Raw genomic sequence first — 19,291 nt, 5'->3', positions numbered from 1 at the left:
TCAAGTGTTGGAATAAAGGAACCGTCATTCTAGAATGTTGTACCCAGTGAAAATATCATTCAGGAATGAAGGGGAAATCAAGACATTCTTGGATAAAGGAAACTTAAGAGAATTAGTCACAAGAGACCTACCCTGAAGGTATAGCTATAGGAAGTTTTCTAAACACAAAGGAAACAATAAAAGAAGGAACATTGAACCATCAAGAAGGAAAAAAGGAAACAGTAATAAAAATATGAATAAATACAATAGACTTTTCTTCTCACTTTGAGTTTCTAAATTATATTTGACAGTTGAAGCAAATATTATAACACTGATGTAGGGGGGAAATGAAAAGTAACAAATAAAATATTTTTTTAAACACAGTGGCAGAAATTAACAAGAACGTTAATATTTAGTGTCAATTGTCTAATACACTTTTTCTGGGCATATGACTTGATATTAATTGTTTGGGAAAATGATTTGTTAGGATATATAAAAATATAAAATTCATTTGTCCTTCAACTCAGCAATTCTACTTTTAGGAACTTACATTACTTATGTGTTCATGTGTACCTAAGATACATTTACAAAGATGCACACTGCACCACAGAAATAGCAACAAAAGAAAGACTATCTATTCATTAATAAGAAAAAGGCAGAACACAATGACAGCCCCATATCATGAAATACACTGCATGAGATATAACTAAATGTATTCATAAGAAAAAGCCTCCAAAATATATTTAAGTTTAAGGTAAGTGTTTTATGTTTATTTTTATTTAAAACACTCTATATATGTAAGCATAACTGTGTACGTAAAAATACACATATATGTAAATCCATATAAGAAATTCAGAAGGATGCCCAACAATTGGTTGAGAATAACCAACTATGGAAATGAGCAGTAGAATTTGGGTAGGAATAAAGGTGAACTGTATATGTAAGTTTATATTGTTTGAAATTTTCAGAAAAAGCTATGTATTATTTATGAATTAAATACATATATATTAAGTGATAGAGACTCTTAACCTGAGGTCATGATGCTTGACTCCTCTGTGCTGCAGATTCATGATGGATATCAGGGGAGCCATGACAGGGTGCAAATAAAGCAAGTTTAATTCTTTTCCTGCTAATTTGAAAATTAACTTTGTGAAAAGTATAATTTATTTTTAATTATAAGGTACTGTTTCATTTCAGACAGATTTTGGGTGGCGTAGTTTACAAGAATATATCACCAGGGAGCGTGGAATAATCATTTGCCAAGTTATAATGTATAAAATGTTTCCATTGATAGAACTGAAATATAATGTTCATTTGTGTGTATCCTATATGATTATGGATATCTAGTTGTTTATATCAGGTCTTATTGAAATTGGAAAATGATGCCATCCATTATGAATTTCTCACATTTCTAATATTTTGAGGAAAGTTATGGAATAATTCAGAATTGCATCTTTTGTCTTTCAGTATGAATTCAGTTGAAATAGATGATGTATCTCAGCTCTGAGTTTTTGTTTGCTATATCCTGGCTCACATGATCAAAGAATAAATTAATTTTTTGTAAGCTGTTTTTGGAAATCTCACAGGGCTTTCAAATTTTCAAATGGCAAACAGTTTGTTAACAAAACTTGCACTAGAAAAAAAATCTCGTTCAATTTACGAATGGATCATCTGTGGGGTTTCATGAGAGATCTGGCTTCCCTGCTTGTTTCAAGAAAGAAATAGAATGTCCCGGCCAACCCGACCTATTGAACTTACCCATTTATCTGTACGTACTCCTTAAACCTACTGAAACAAAGAAATAAACTGAATAAGGAATAAAAATGGCATTAACACACAGGAGGATGGAAGTAATGGGAAAGAAGGCAGCAACAGATGAGTGATGACAGCATATTTTAGGAAGTTTGAAAATGAATGCACTTGTGAAAACTAACTTAACAGACAGAGATGGCTGAAACCTAAGCCAAAGTGGGGGAATCCAAAAGGAAGAAAATAATATCCTCAAACTTTTAGAAATTTGAGGCAGTTAGGACTTCAGAAAGTGAGGGCTAGAAAAGAGATAAAAGAAAAAGAATTGATTTAAACTTTGTAGGAACGATAGTAAGCCTTCTACTCCTGATTTTCTTGCCCATGTCCTTCACACTGGGGACTACCTTTGTGCCTTTTGAACTGGGCAGAAAGCAGGAGGACAGAAAACCTCAGAGAGGTCGTGCCAAGAGCTTCACGAGTAGGGACCCCAGACACAGCTGGCGTCTGTCCTGAGGCATCATATCCAGAAAATGAAGATTATGTGAGGTCTGCACACTGCATGGTGATACCCCTATTCTCCCTAAAATGCTGAAAACCAGAACTAAACTTCTTCCACTGAGCAGTAGTCAGAAGAATACTCCTTTGGAGAAACTGACTTGCCCAAAGAAAAGATCTACAGATACTAACAATTGGGGATCCAAAAGTGAAAAATCTGGGAAGCCATATCGTCATCCTGCAGTCGAGACCGTTACTCAGTGAACCATCTGCTACTAATTGAGCTCCAAAGAGTTTTAGTGCTTCATTCTTAAATATAAACAGACATTTGAGGATATCTTATAATATTAACAATAACTAAAAAAGAAGCAGAGGCCAGAAGAAACATGCAGAGGAAGTATAGAAAAGAAAAAGAAACAAAAAGAAAAGAAATGATTCAAGAGAAAATGCAGGGATCAGAGAGACAACAAAAAAATTCTCTGGACAGATGAGACAACTGCATGCATGAAATAGAATACTTCCAAGAAAGGAAAAATGGAGTCATTCAGAGCATAATAAGAACAAATAGTAAACCAAAGTGGAAAAAAAAATTGGTAGAATATTTGAAAGATGAAGTGAAGAAATCTAAGTAGAATCAAGATACTAAGAAATAAAAAATAAGAGAGAAAGGATATAAAAATCAGAACATCAATACAGAAGTCCAATATCTACTAGAAAGGAAGAACAGAAATAAAATAGAAATTTCTATGAAAAACAAGGAATTGATAGATTACCTGCTGTGTTTAACCATTGAGAGGGACCTTGTAGCTCTGATAGAGAGTTTGCTGAATTTGAATAATAGAGAGTAGAAACAGAAGTGATTATTAAAATGAGACAATTATTAACACTAGGGAAAACAAAATGCTATACAAGAGCTGTAATGATAGCAAGCTTAACCATGAACAATAATTATATATTCATAACATGTAAATACTGAATATTAATTTAACCATTAATGTTTATATAACTAAATTTTGAGTATTGCTGGAAAGTTAAGTGTACATGGAGTGTAGCATAAGGGAAATAAATTCTTATTTTCTCTTGTGGGAAATTAATAGATGATTTCACAAATTTTAAAAATCAAGCATAATATTATAGCAATTTAGATATATAAATGTAAATCATAGACAAATATCTAAAGAAAGGCTGACTCTGAGGATCTAGAGCTGAACTGAAGTTAGGGAGGGGTAGAGCAAAGATACAACAATTTTTTATATGCTTTATATAACTGTTTGAACTTTTAATTGATATCCATGTATTATAGTGATAATTTTTAAATGAAGTATTTTTCAAGAGAGGGCTTTGGAGCCAGACACATGATTCCACACTGTCAAGTTTGATATTCGATTTTCCTCTACTTATAAAGTTAGCGTATTACTTATTTTATGGGTGCAGTCTAAAGACACAAGACTCCTGGGTCAGAGACAAAGGAATTTATTACTTACCACAAGCAAGCAGCATAAGCATCAGCATATAGTCATGCATCACATAACAACATGTCAGTCAACGACAGATCGCATATATGACGGTAGTCCCATAAGATGAGTACCACATAGCCTCGGTGTATACTAGGCTGTGCTATCTAGGTTTGTGTAAGTACACTCTATGATGTTCGTACCATGACAAAATTGCCTAACAGTGCCTTTCTCAGAGCATATCTCTGTTGTTAAGCAACCCAAGACTATATTTGCCCAACTTCTTCCTTGTCCTCCAGTCTCAATGAAATGATGCATCAGGCCCAGATGGATATAACACACACTGGGGATTTGTGTCACAGCTGTGGAACACCGAGTTTGGGGAATCTACTGCTTTTATAGCAAGCTGTAAACAAGCCTTCTCTTTGTCCAGGGGAACAACATTATCTCATCTCTCAAAATTAGCAGCTGCATAAACAATCCTGAGAAATGGCTCAGGTAAAAGAATAGCCAGGGCCTTACAGTCTTGGTACACCTGGCAAGAGTTGAACCGAGACACAGAAGAGGCCCAAGGTGGACTGTCTCTCCCAACCCAGATCTAGGCTCTATGACTTGCTACCTGTGATTTGGGGCAAGTCTCTTTACTTGTGAAAGGCTCATTTTTTTTTTATATGCATGCTAATGAAAATACTAATTACCTTGAGCCTGAAATAATATATACAAAGCACCTAGCATAGTGTCAGGTATGCAATAGGGACTAAAGTTGTTACTTTTATCTTTCCCCAAAAAAAATAAAACCAAAAGAAGCATAAGGTCTGGTATTTTCCAGAATCCTTAAATTAGCACTGTATGGACTCTTGCAAGACATTAATCTGAGCTTCAGTTTTATCACTTGTAAAATGGGGATGGTAATATCCTCATCACATGATAATGGAAGCACATGATAGGCAGTTAAATATTATCTACTGCTTACTTTTCTTATACATCCAACTTTACTACTCATGTTACAGAAGCATTATTGCATTAAAAATCAGATGACAGGAAACTTTATATCAAAAATGATATACACAGAGGGGCCGGCCCGGTGGCGCAAGCGGTTAAGTGCGCGCGCTCCGCTGCGGCGGCCCGGGGTTCACTGGTTCGGACCCCGGGCGCGCACCGAAGTACTGCTTGGTAAGCCATGCTGTGGCGGCGTCCCATATAAAGTGGAGGAAGATGGGCACCGATGTTAGCCCAGGGCCGTCTTCCTCAGCAAAAAAAGAGGAGGATTGGTGGATGTTAGCTCAGGGCTGATCTGCTCACAAAAAAAAAAAAAAAATGATATACACAGTGACTTGTCAAATATCATAGCACAATTTCAACTTTTATTTAAGCTAAATATAATCACTCTTTCTTTGAAATTTGATTGGGAAAAGAATTAAATTTATTTGTACAATATGTATTTATTTTTTGAACATTAACAGACATTAATTTTTAAATAGAAAAAGTAAACTTATTCCAACAGATGCTTAAGATGCTGTTTATTCAAGGGAAATCAATTTATGATGCCATAAAATATATGTTGTAAAGAGAATTTTGTGTGGGTGTGATTATGTGTGTTTTTCTGAAGAGGTCCAAAGCTTATATCAGCTTCCTTAAAGGGACCATCAAAAGTACTGAGATTGCATTGATGATGGGCTGATAAACTTTATGATCATCTCTACAATCAGATGACAACAAAATTCCAGATTAGAACACTAGTTACCATCTCCCTTCTAGTGCTCCAACAGTCTAATTTCTTGTGAGTTATTCACTCTGTACGGAATAATTCATAATAAAATACCAAATCACTCAAGTAAATAAATAAAAACCATGGGGAAATTCCTTATATTTTCTAAAGTTTAATTACACTTCTCTGATTTCTTTTGGAAGAATCATTTAGGTATCTTTTACTTTAAATGTAATAACTAATACTGTATGAAATATATCATTTCTTATGTTATAGAAATATAAAATTTTAAAAGTCATTAATTAGAGAACTCATTTTCATGAAAAATTTTCCAATGCCTTTGAAAGGCAGTATCCTTAAAAGTTAAGGGCATAGAATCTGGAGCCAGACTCCCAGAGTTGCAAATTTAGCTCTACAATTTCTGCTTTGTAATGTCAGGTGAGTTAACCTCTCAGTTTCCTCATCTCTAAAATAAGGACAATATAGTTTACCTCTCTTACAAATTTGTAGTAAGAAATAAATGAGTTGAGATTTATATAAAGTATTTAAATAGTGCCTACCACATAGTAAACAAAATAGATGTATTACCTATTATGATCACAGACAGTATTCAAAGCAGATAACTAATTAAAAGGCAATTGTCCTTATAACACTAAATTTAGAAATATTAGGAGGTGATAAAAATATGTATTTTCATAAAGAGCCTAGACTGGAGTCAGAAAACATTTTTTTAAATATTTCAATTAATGGTTGAGATAGACACTATACTCTTCTAGGCAATGCTTGTTCAAAAATGAGTAACACCTCATTTTAATGAGGTCAATTGTTTGTCACAGTCATCTTTTTTAACATTTCTACTTCACTAAGCCAAGACTACTTAAGGGAAAATAAAAACTCCACATCCTGTTTGTGTGTCTTGTCTCAGAAAGAGAACTTAGTGTCTTCTCTTACACAAGTAGATATTCATTTCCAAAACAGTAGAATGTGATTAATTGCATTTGATTTAGTTTTCTTTTTATGTGGTCAGGACATATCTTTAATTTATATGGAAAGTTTTGGTGAAGAAATTCAGTATCACAGCCACCAAGTTGACAAATATTTTTTCATCCATATGCTGTTAAAGAAGCAATTGTACCGTACCTTAAACAAAAACAAAGTCAATAAATAGGTGTTTTTCAGGATATGATTTATGACAGAAGTTCTACAAAGAGTGTTTTTCTTTGCCAAATAATTCCTTTCAAGAGCCTTTTTTTTTTAAAAAAAAGAATTATGTAATGTCTCTCATTTTATGCCAGAAAAATAGCCAGGATATGAATTTGACATCACATGCATGGTGTGAGTCTGGAAAGGTTCTGAGAAGGCTATTTACTTCCATACAAAAGGTCACAGAATTAATTCTCCAAGCCAACGTTTGAAACTGGCTGGCCAGAGAGCCTGGGGTGTTTGGAAAATTAATGTGTGTATGTTCAAAGTGTACTTGTGCGTGCACTTCTAATAAAGTCTTTCTCAAGACAGAGAACATTGTGTCCACCTGATTTTACAATCGCCTATTTAAGAGAGAACTTTGTGACACTACAGCTCATACTTACAGGATCACCTAGCCCAGCTGAGCCGGGAGAAAATTGCTTTTGATGAATGAACTCTGTAAATTATTTCAGTGTGATATGGACTCTGACTTGAATTAATTGTCAAATGATCCTCCTGCGACTCAAAAATCAGCAGCTTCTATGTCTGTTCGTTTATGTCTCTCAAATTACGTCAAGTGATATGAATACTCACCAAGAGTATTCACTGTAGAACTACATCATTATAACTTCATGTCTCTGGTCTACATAAAAATGCCATTTTGGAGAATGTAGTTACATTTAGTAGAGCAGATGGTTATTTTTTGTTAAAGCTTAAATAGGTTTTATATGTGATTTAATTCAGTCATCTTTGTGCCCATCCTATATAATTTTGGGGAGGGGAAGATGGGGAAGTCTGGGGGGTGGTAGAATATACTAGTAATCCTTAATAACTAATATTTTTTGATTGTTTACTGTGTGTCAGGCACTTGTCTAAGCCCTTGACATGTATTAACTCATGTATTTATTGCTCACAACGTCTCTCTGGAGAAAGTACTGTTATTATTTTCATTTTGGAGATGAGGAAACGGCAATATGGTGAAGCGATCTACCTACAGTCACAAAGTTTAGGTAAATAAATCCACCCAGGGAGCTCAATGATATATTGAATTTCATAGGGAATGCTTTTAATAAAGGAGCTGGCTAGAGAGTCCTCAGAAAAGAACTTTGTTTGAATAAACTTGGGTTTGTTTGGACCTGGGTTTCTTTTTCTCAGGTCCAGGAACTACAAATTCTTGGTAATCCCTGAAGATATCTCAGTAGTATACTTTTGCCATAAAAATAAGTATTCAAGAGTGATGAATTTTCTGGAATGCCAGAATACAAATACTTTCTGTAAGGGGGAAAGAAATGGGTGGAATGCTGGTGTACACCATCCAGGTCATCCCACTTTGAAGCCAAATCACAAGTTTGTTTGATGAGCATGGAATTACATCTCCCATATTCTAGAAGGCTATTTCTTTTTTTTTTTTTTTATTTAGGTATCACTGGTTTATAACATTATATAAATTTCAGGTGTAAGTCGTTTTATTTCGATTTCTCTGTAGACTACATCATGTTCACCACCCAAAGACTAATTACTACCCATCACCATACACATGTGTAGAAGGCTATTTCTTGACCCTGATAAGATTGGCTGAAACGCCCTCGTCTCATAGCAGGGAACACCATTCCAATACCTAGAAGTTTCAAGTCTTTCAGATTCAGAATTTTTTCCTCTGCTAAATATTGCTGAATGTTCACTGACAACTTCTTCAATGTAGTTATGAAGATGATTGAACACTGTCACACAGGATCGCTCCTCTACACCCTGCCTTTCCACATTCCGAACTCCAACTCCCCAGATATACTTGCCTCCTCAAATAGGTTGTCCGTGTGATTTTGGGGGAAGTGTGCCTTTTGGCATTTGGTATTAATTTTACAGAACCCACTCTCGAATTTCTTTTTTGAGAGACTCTTCTGGAAATATAGACCTCTTTTAGACATCTATGGTCCTCTCCAAAGGAAAAAATAAATATATAAATGTGATTGGATGTTTATAAATGCAGCTTTTCTCCCCCCCAAAAAACAGATTTATATATAAGGGTATAGCTATTTCACAGTAAAAACATTCCCAACCTGGAGCAAATGTTACTGTTAGTCACTACCAAAGCAATATTGTTTTCCAATTGTACCCTGAACAAGAGAAATATTAATATGATATCATAAATTTATCTTTAAAATAATCACTTTGAATTCTTTCAGATTGACATTAACACTCTCCTGCCCAATGGATCTCAAGAATTTTCCAATGGATGTACAAACATGTATAATGCAACTGGAAAGTTGTAAGTAAGAACAACTTACTTTTTCTGAATACTTTTAAAATATAGTAGATAGGGGCCGGCCCCATGGCTTAGTGGCTAAGTGCACGCGATCTGCTACTGGCAGCCTGGGTTCGGATCCCGGGTGCGCACCAACGCACTGCTTGTCCGGCCATGCTGAGGTGGCGTCCCACATACAGCAACTAGAAGGATGTGCAACTATGACATACAACTATCTACTGTGGCTTTGGGGAGAAAAGGGGGAAAAAAAGGAGGAGGGTTGGCATGGATGTTAGCTCCGGGCTGATCTTTCTCACCAAAAAAAAAAAAAAAAACCTGCAATCCATTAAGACCTCAAATAAGAATGTTACTCAAAATGTTTAAAAATAAATAAATAAATAAAATATAGTAGATAGAAATTTTACTAGATTATATACATAATTTATTCTGTAATTGTTTTTGTCAGACATTTACTAAGTAGGCATGTTATCTTTCACCAGGTATTGAAAGTAATGATGTCTATCAAATGTGCACTCTATACTAGGATAAAGAAATAGAGGACCTAGAAATAACAGCTTTTAAGCTTGAAAACAGCTGTTTTCTCTATACAAATCATCAAAGGTTAAAAAGGATGGTAATCATTAAAAACAAACTACCATTTTTTTGTTGAATACCTGCTATGAACCAAGCGTTTTGCATATATTATTTCTTACACTCACAACAAAGATGTTGTTATCCTCATGTTTCCAGAAGTAAAAATGGTCCTTGTGAGCGATTGAGCATGGTGCTCCAGTTCACGGAGGTGGTAAGCAAAAACCATCTGGCTCCAAAGTCGACTTACTCTGAACCATTTTGCTGCCCCTCTGCTAAAATTTATTCAGAGTATACTCTGCTAGGTATGTTATGTGTGTTATCTCAGGAGAAAAGAAGTTTCTCACATTTTTCAGAGATTTATCCAAGCTTACAGGCATTCCTTTAAATTTCTTCTTTCAAAGTGGATCCATAGGCATTGATGATTAATGTTAACACATAAAAACCAGGTCCTTCTGTTTCTCTGAGCTGATCTATATAATCAACCCAAAATTAATTGGTTTGCAGTGTTTAATGCCATACAAAAAGTGAGCATTATGGAATATTTTTCTTGCAGTACTGTATTATATCAGAAGGAAAAAAGGTCTGTTTTGACATATTCCTTGAGGAAAGTTTGAAGGTGGATCTTCAAATGCCCAGGCCTGAGAGGCAAGGTTTGTAGTGTGGTGGAGCTGTCGCTAGATGGCGCGCCGACTGCGTGGGGGAATGCCACCACCCTTCTACGTTTGGTTTCTCTTAAAGTAAGGAAGTGGAAATATTTCCTTCTCTGATAATAACTCCTGCTTGTCACATTTAAATACATTGCTTTTACAAGTAGTTCTTACATATTAGGTGTACACATGGATAATGTACTAAAGTAAATAAAAGGAAAATAAAATAATCTAGTTCTAGTTGGGGGAGCTATTTAGCAACATATATGGGGAAGGGCAACAAAAGATTCCCAAAAGATTACCATGAAGGCACTTTGAGGACAGGTTGATTCTGTATCTTGGTTTAAAAATTAGGTACATGGGAGGATATTGAGAAAAAAATCATATGCAAAACAGTCTGAGACAAACTGGTGCCCTAATTATTAACCCAGGGATGCTGGATATTATCCAATAGGCAGTAAGGAGTTGTTCAAGATTTGGGAGCAAGAAAATGATTTGGTCAATATTATTCTCTTAAGGATTCTTTCAGCCAAATGGATCAAGGTTATGTAAGAAGATTTCATAATATTTCAACAAAAAAGAATAAAAGTAGGGACAAAGAGGAATGATGTGGAAGATAGAAACAGTAGAGCTTAATAACAGAAGAGTGGCAAAATAGTATCTTTGCCCTCTTAGGCTTTTTCAGCTGTGTCTGAAAATTAAACAGACATAAAACAGATTAACAGAAGAAAAGGATACAAATTTATTTAATGTAAGTTTTACATGACATGGGATCCCTCATAAAGAAATGAAGACTCAAAAAAGTGGCAAAACCTAAATGCTTTTATACTAGGTTGAACAAAGAGAGGCAATTGTGGAAAAGTAACTAAACTATGTGAGGAGGCTGAAGAAAGATAAGAATTATTTCAGCAAGGTCTGTTTGTACAGAATTCTCTTGACTTTGATTCTCCATTGAAGAATGTTTCTTGTTTCCTGGTACAGGAAGCACATCTTTCACATGGGAGTTTTTATCTCCTGTTTTTAGGAAGAAAAGGGAAGATTAGAATGCCCTTCTTGCATCTGCTGTTTTTCAAGTGTCTTTAGCTCAAAATAATCCTTACAGTAACGTCGAGTATTTTGGGATGGCGTACTCTTTCACCCTTCATTCACTTTAATATGCAGTGGTTGTAGAGACTCTGGGCACCGAACAGTGAGAGCTAAAGAGCTTAGATCAATAGAATCATATTGGAAATATTTACAGAGAAGGAAAAACCAGGATGAGAAGTAAATGTTGAAGGTAATATTGGTAAATCCAATCTTAATATTTTTGAGGTTTGGGAAATTTAGGCCCAAAGCTGAAGGAGCAGTTAGAATTGAAGATATACTTTTAAAAGCCGTATAGAAAGTGGTTCAAATAATAAGATGAAATTTCTGAAGGAAAGAATATAGAGAGGAAGACAAACATTCAAAGAACAGACCCTAAGAAATGCCTACATTTAGAAGCTGTTGGGAGGAATTCCAATTAAGGGGTCATCATAGATGGCAAATTAAAATCAATCATTCAATCTCAAAAGAGAAGAGACTGTCAGAACTCTGTTTAACAGAATCAAGTGCTGCAAGATGTTTTTTAAAAAAGATAATTGAAAAAAGAGCCATTATTATTGATAACAAAGACAAATGTGATTACGATAATGGGATTCAAAGCTGGATTCCAAAATGTTTAAAAAAAAGTGCACAGGGGCTAGCCCAGTGGCATAATGGTTAAGTTCACTCACTCCACTTAGGCGGCCTGGGGTTCATGGGTTTGGATCCCGGGTGTGCACCTATGCACCGCTTGTCAAGCCATGCTGTGGCAGGCGCCCCACATATAAAGTAGAGGAAGATGGGCATGGATGTTAGCCCAGGGCCAATCTTCTTCAGCAAAAAGAGAAGGATTGGCAACAGACATTAGCTCAGGGCTAATCTTCCTCACACATACACAAAAAGGTACATAATAAAGTGAAATCTGTTATTCTGTGGATGTTAGTTATTAAAGAAAGATGAGAAATAATACAATGCCTGAGGGATGGCAGAGTCACCGGACTTCTTTGTTAGAATAGGGAGAGTGTTCTGGACTATTTTGTAGGACCCAAGTGCTGATATAATAGGACCTTACATTGTTTCTGCTTTTCCCAGAACATTTCCAAATCATTCAAAAACTCAACATGGGAAAACAGAGCCTCTTGCCTCCTTGTTTCTTATCAGGAATGAGTAGATTGCCTCATGTGTCCTGTTCATGTTTCAGTCATTAAATACTTCCTGCCCTCTTATTAGAAATTAATTTAGATGACAAGAGAGATACTGTTTATTAAACTTCTTTAGCAGACGCTAAAAAATCCTGTCAAAGTAGAAGCTACTGAAGTCAAATTCTTTAAGGTGTTTTTCTTAAACTCTTTTAGAGCAATTACCCACATCTTTTTCTTTTTAATAATGGCTTAAAATGACAAATTAAAGATTTAAAAGAGTTCAACCTAATGGAAAGGAAGAGCTGTAAGGAACCTAATGTCTACTGTTGAATGAATTCTGACCACAGAGGGGAAAAAGAAAACAAATTGGGTTGAGAGGCATGGAAAACAAGCAAAAAACAAACATAATTTAAAGGTAAAGGTCTTATGGCCTGTGATGATCCAACTTTCTTAAATCAATAAATGTTCAATAAATGTATGTCAATGGTCAGGACTCTTCTAAGTGACCTGGAGAATGTTCATTCCTTTAAGCATCAATTGAAAGATATCTATCAGATACATAACATGTTGGATGATACAATAGTGAATAAAGCACAGAAGTCTCTGCTTTGAAGGACTTCAAGGACTAGCTGAGGAGTTATTTATGCGAATATAATAATTCCATTAAAGAGGATAAGAATATGTGAATGACATACTGTTAGCAAAAGGAGAAAGTGACTAAGGAAGACCAGTGTTAAGAATGAATAAATACCTTAGGAAAGTATATTTTGTCTAAACTAGCAATGACCCCACACCCCCAAAGTGTACATTCATGATTTAGAATTAAAAGCCTGGATAATACACAATTCCTAGTGTAGAAAGAAGAGAGTTACTGGGAAGAGGCCTGCAGGGAGAGTCCAGGGGAAGAGAAGTGTTGTGATAGAAAATGATGAGAAAAATGAAAACAAGAATGAGTTAAGAATAACATCAAAGAATAAAAATGGAATAAATAACTTTCAAACCAGAACTAAAAAATACTGATTCATTGGGGCCAGGCCCATGGCGTAGCGGTTAAGTTCATGAGCTCTGCTTCTGCAGCCTCAGAGTCACGGGTTCAGATCCCGGGCATAGACCTACACACTGCTTATCAAGCCATGCTATGGAGGCCTCCCATATAAAGTAGAAGATGGGCACAGATGTTAGCCCAGGGCCAATATTCCTCAGCAAAAAGAGGAGGATTGGCAACAGATGTTAGCTCAGGGCTAATCTTCCTCAGGAAAAAAAAAAAATACTGATTCATCAAATGGAATGTGAGAAAGGAGAAAAATAAAAGAAATAAAAATTCAGTATAGTATATGTGAATCATAGAAAGAGGAAAAATAGCTATCAATATCAATAATTAAAATAAATGCAAAGAGTTAAATTCATGTAGCAACTTAAAGAGATTCTCAGACTAGATGTTAACAAATATTAAGACACAACAATACGTTGTCAACTGAACACTTTTTAAAAACACTATGCAAAAAATTTGAAAAGAAAAAGGTAGAAGAATGCATATCAGAGAAATGTGTCTAAAAAAATCCAGGATAGTAATTTCAATATCACAAAAACATAAATTATAGGAAAAAATCATAAGACACAAACACTTGGGTAACATGCTGGTAAAGAAACAATTCATAAATAAGCTATAATTACTATGAAAATGTCTTCTATATAGCTTCCAAATATATAAAGCAAAAACAGGCAGAACTACAATTTAAAAAAATAGATAAATCAATAATTTACTTGAAAATATAGGTACAAATATTTGAACAAAACAATTAAGTAATTATAGATAGGGAGAGAAAACTCATAGTTTGTTTATATGTTTTTAGCATACAAGAATATTTACAAAAATTATGTAATAAGCCACAAAAGGAAGTTTCAAAAAATTCTTAAGAATCAACATATGATGGAATCTGTGATGGGTCTCTGACTAAAATGCAATATAATCCACAGCAATTAAAATTACTATAAATTACTACATATCAACATAAATTATTGTACATTACTATACAATTATATATCTGGTAACCAACAACCTATAATAAATGACTCTTTGTTTAAAGAAGAAATAAAGAAAAACTTGATACTAAATGACAGTGAAAGCACTATGTATCAAAATTTTGAGACACTTTTAAAGCAGTTTTTTGTACTGAAAACTATTGAGATAGGCATTCCATTCAAGAAGACCAAAGAAGAATAACAGAGCATTCAAAGAATCACATAAAAACCCAAAGCTGGTACTTCGAAAAGTCTAAGAACCTAGACACACCCCTGAATAAACTCTTGAAGGAAAAAAAAATTAGGTTGCATATAAAAAGTACAGAATGGAGAAATGGAAATCATAGTAGATAAAGCAGATTAAAAACAATAAAAGAAAATCCTGAGTAGCTCTATCTTTTTCCGTCATATCTACTGATCTGGCGTTAGAAAAGAACCTCAGGCAAAAGCTTGACTTGAAAAAGAGAATGAAAATAAATCCATACAGATAGCTAATTTCATTATAAATTAATAAGCTCAAAGAGCTGAGACAATAATGGGAAAAACAGAAAACATTTTGAAGACTTTTTCAATGATTTGCTTAAGAATTAAGCATAAAGATGATTCTCCCCAGTTTTTTCTCAATCAGGAGGATTGAATGTTGCTTCATTGACATGAGTTAGAAAAGAGCAGATGATTTATAGGAAAAGTAGTGCAGAAGCTGATTTCTTAAACATGCTGTGTTTTTTGTGAAAATATATATTCAATTAGAAATTTATTTTAGATTACAAGATGTTTTGGAATGGAGCTTGAATTAGGAGTGGTTGTGGAAATATAGAGAAATAAGGTTAGAAATATTGCTTGGAGACATGAAGATAAATAAGATTTCTGAAGATAGTAATAACAATGAAGACCAAAAGAGAGTAAAAGAAAGATCATTGGGTTTAAGAAAAATTAGGGGACAGAAGGAAAGAGTAAAACAGAGAAAGACATTGAAAACCTCTTTGAGACATTTTAACAATGTGTTTCCTAGAGGCTATTTGGCAAATATGATTAATCTACTTTACTCATGGAGTGTAGATTCATATAGCACTTTCATTGAACTTCAAAAACATTAGACAACCAACATTACTTTTTTTCAATATTTAAATATAAATAAAAATTTCTTAGCTGTAAGTCAAATGATGTTTATCGTAGTGATTCATTCTGCTGCCATTTAAAATCAAAATGAAATAACCACAGTAAAATTGAAACTTTACCCTTAGATTAACCTAGAAAGCTAAATCTCATCACTGAGAATTCCACTGAAGCCAAAGGAAAGAATGTGGCCCCATTTATGTTCCAAGTTCAGGCATTTCCCTTATCAGTTCTAGAGGCCTGCTCCATAGTGTGCTTATTCTTCAAATCTCAATAGAGTTTTGCCTGATTGCTTTTATTAAAGTCAGAAGTTCAACAAATCATTTATTCCTCTGGTCTAGAACATCCTTCATTCAACCTTACAAGAGAATTCTGGAATAAATATTGTGAATGCTTGCTTTTGGGGTGTAGAGAAATTGTGTTAGTTTCATTTATTTCTCTTTCTTTCTAATACTCATTTTTTACTGTCAAGTTCAGCCAGAAAATACGGGTCAATCACTTGACAATTTGCGTCTCCAAAATTCACATCATTAGAAATCTAATAAAATATCAGTAAAAATTTTAACTCATATACAATACAAAGAGAATTCTGCAGTGAAGCCCTGCTTTTCACTAAGTGTCTTATTTAATTTTAAAAACTGTATGTAATTTGTGCCCTAATTTTTGTGTGCAGTTGTTGCTGGTAATATGTAAAACTAAGTGACGTTTAATGAAGATAAGCTAAATATTAAAGTGATCACTAACCTTCCTTCTCAGAATTATATTGTATTAGTTTACTGAAGTTCAGGATCCACTGCGTGATCTTTTGTTTTCTTTTTTTTTCTTTTTGGCTGCGAAAGAGTTGCCCTGAGCTAACATCTGCTGCCAATCTTCCTCTCTCTCTCTCTCTCTCTCTCTCTCTCTCTTTCTCTCTCTCTCTCTCTCTCTCTCTCTCTCTCTCTCTCTCTCTCTCTCGTTTTTTCCTTCCCCAAAGCCCCAGTACCTAGTTGTATATTCTAGTTGTAAGTCCTTCTAGTTCTTCTGTGTGAGTCACTGCCACAGCGTGGCTACTACCAGATGAGTGGTGTGGTTCTGTGCCCAAGAACCAATCCCAGGCCTCTGAAGTGGAGCATGCCAAACTTGAACTGCTAGGCCATCAGGGCTGGCTCTGTTTTTTTTTTCTTAATTGGCTATATGAAGTAAAACATAAGGCCATCTTTTCAAAGGACAAATTTTCATTGATATCACAGTTTTATTTATAAATGCATTTTGCTTGTTTGCTTCATAAATATGAGGGAAGGGAACACAGCTAGACTACACCCCTAAGGAATTTACAGTGCAAAAGAGTGTGCAGGAATAGGGGTAATAAAAATTAAAGATTTAATTTTCAACCTTTAATTTATACTATAAAGAAAATTTCCACGTTGGCAATTTTTTCCCCAGGTGAGAAAAACAAATGGAGCATATTTTTAATCTTGGAAGAATATTGGGTAATAATTTCTTAGAGTCATCATAAAGTTCCGTGGTTTATTAAAAGACAAAGATGACATAAGATACATAAGTATCAGTATATCTATAAAGGGTCTAATTCTGTATTTCATATCTAAAGAGGAACGTAGGTAGCAAAAGAGGAAAACATCACCAATGTGAGAAAGTTAAAGAAATTTTAATTATTCTGGTTGGAAAAGAAAATATAAAGAAATAATTCAGCGAAGAAAGGACTCTTTTCCACAAACAGCCTAAATCCCTAAAATCACAGGAAAAGATATTTTTAAGGGTCAACTTGAAAAAAAGTCTGACAAAAATTTTAAGAGGCTCAAAACATGCTTTAATGAGGTTTTTGGCTAGAGACAGATGGGAGGGTTTTGCTGTTTAATTTTTCAGATTCATTTCAAAACTGCATCTGATATGACTCAGACCAGTTACTCTGGCGTTTATGCTAAGACTGGTTAAGGCAAAAGATAGAATTGGGACGTGATTTTTCACAATTATTTCCTAATAATCTCTACTGTTATTCAAGCTCTTTCATAATTTAAAACTGTGTGGATGTTATTCAAAACAATACTATGCCTTTTGCATGCCTAGTCAGAGTTACAGACAATTCTTGTCTTCTGGTTATTTATTACTTAAGCCTCTGCAGTTACAATATTGGTTAGAAAGCAAGTTTTCGCAAGACAAAAATATTCACCAATGAACTAGCTACTTATAAAATCAGTCCCCACTTAAACATTAAATATTTCATCCTACTTAACACTAGAACCATTCTCTCTCAATCTGTCCGCATCTTTGTGGGTTGAATGTTTGCTGATTATCAGATACTCTAAACATATGACAGCATTCAAAAAACATAATGTAGTTACAAGTCTCACAAAAAGAGGATGTCACAATAATTTTATAGCCATTACGTATATTACGTGATTTAATCCTGACCGTGACTTAATGAGATAGGTTTTATTTCCATTTTAAATATCAGCAAATTAAGCCTTAGAAAGGTTAAGTGACTTTCCCAAAGTCACACAACTGTGAAGTAGACAGAGCAAACTCCTATGAATTAACAGCTTGCAAACTTATAATAAGCATCAGTCATTTTTAAATCTATCTGATGATTTCCAAATATTTATAAATTGTGACTGTGGTATTCTTAAGTTAGCTCTAAAAGTTAAACATAGCCAGTAATTTCATTTGCTTTCTCATGTGAAAAAACATAAGGAGTTCCTTCCTCTGCTTTTTTCCTCTCCCCTGGATGTCTTCCCACGTATTAAATTGGCCTAAACCTAGACAGGCAGAGTAGGGCACCCCCTCCTGGTGACAGTGCCAGTCATCCTGTGGCTTGCAGTCATACAAGGATCGCTTGTATGTAGGATCACTCATACCTTAGAGGCAACTGCAAAACAGTCGTGACTCAGACCACACCTACAGTTAGCTAAGTACTAGAACTAAGTTCTATGTACTCCATTCCGTGTTTACCCAGTTGGTTCACTTGACTAAATGCAAAGTATTTGCCTTTGCCCCAATTAAATATTATCTTGTTAGATTCAGTCCATAATTCTAACTTGATGATCCATACTTCTAGTTGATCATCCAGAGAGTTGAACAACATACCATTATGCACTCCCAAAAGAGTAGGCATGAGAAAATATTGCAACAATGCACTAGAGGTATTCCTCTTGATTGATAACTATTGAAAAAAATTAACAATCCTCTTTGAATCAGTTATAAATCACTTAAACATATTATTATTAACAGTATTTTGAAATCCTTGTTTGGAAGGATAACATTAGAATTCATCAAATATCTTGCTGAAAAAGCTATTCATAGTTTACCTTAACATTCTAGCATACTTAGTAATAAGATCATGACGTGATATTAATGTACACGGCTTTTCCTTTATGACCCTATTGGTGGCTCCTACGGACCACAGCTTCCTAATTTACTTACTCACTTACTAAATTTTAACTATTCAAGGATTGTGTGGATTTGTTGTTAAGCTCTTTTATCTTTAATATACAGAATCTACCTATTAATAAGCTTGAATATATCCTCAACTTTAATCTCAACAGTTTTGCAATTCTTCATCTTTGCATTCTTCAGGCCATTTCTTACTATCTTTTCTCAAATAGCTGTGTGCTCCCCAGTTGCTTCCTATCCCGTTATATTATAATATTTCCTCATTAATACATATCAGTATCTGAAATGATTTTTTTATTGCTCTGTTTACATTTTTATTCCCACTCCACCCACTACACCCAAGCTCCATTAAGATAGGGAAATTGTCTCTCTTGTTTACAATTTATTATACCCAGAAATCCTGGTGAAAATTGAGATAATAATGCTCTTTTTCTTTCTCTTAACTACAGTCAATAATGAGCACATCTCTTAGATAGGGCATCTAATGTGGCTCACTTGTGATCATATTT

The 19,291-nt window shown here is 34.5% G+C and overlaps 1 protein-coding gene across 2 annotated transcripts in view; it reads left to right on the top strand.

Moving 5' to 3' along the window:
- The window catches only part of GLRA3 (glycine receptor alpha 3), a 178,997-nt gene that overhangs the window by 99,745 nt on the left and 59,961 nt on the right, over positions 1–19,291 (top strand). For both annotated transcript variants that reach the window (XM_058549792.1, XM_058549793.1), the window contains exon 5: positions 8,754–8,836. In XM_058549792.1, the coding sequence (XP_058405775.1) occupies positions 8,754–8,836 (83 nt within the window). The remainder of the gene's footprint in view (positions 1–8,753; positions 8,837–19,291) is intronic.

This window comes from Diceros bicornis, chromosome 11 (genome assembly GCF_020826845.1).
Source record: "Diceros bicornis minor isolate mBicDic1 chromosome 11, mDicBic1.mat.cur, whole genome shotgun sequence".
In the NCBI taxonomy this organism is placed as follows: Eukaryota; Metazoa; Chordata; class Mammalia; order Perissodactyla; family Rhinocerotidae; genus Diceros; species Diceros bicornis.
This window is presented reverse-complemented; position numbering and strand designations above follow the sequence as displayed.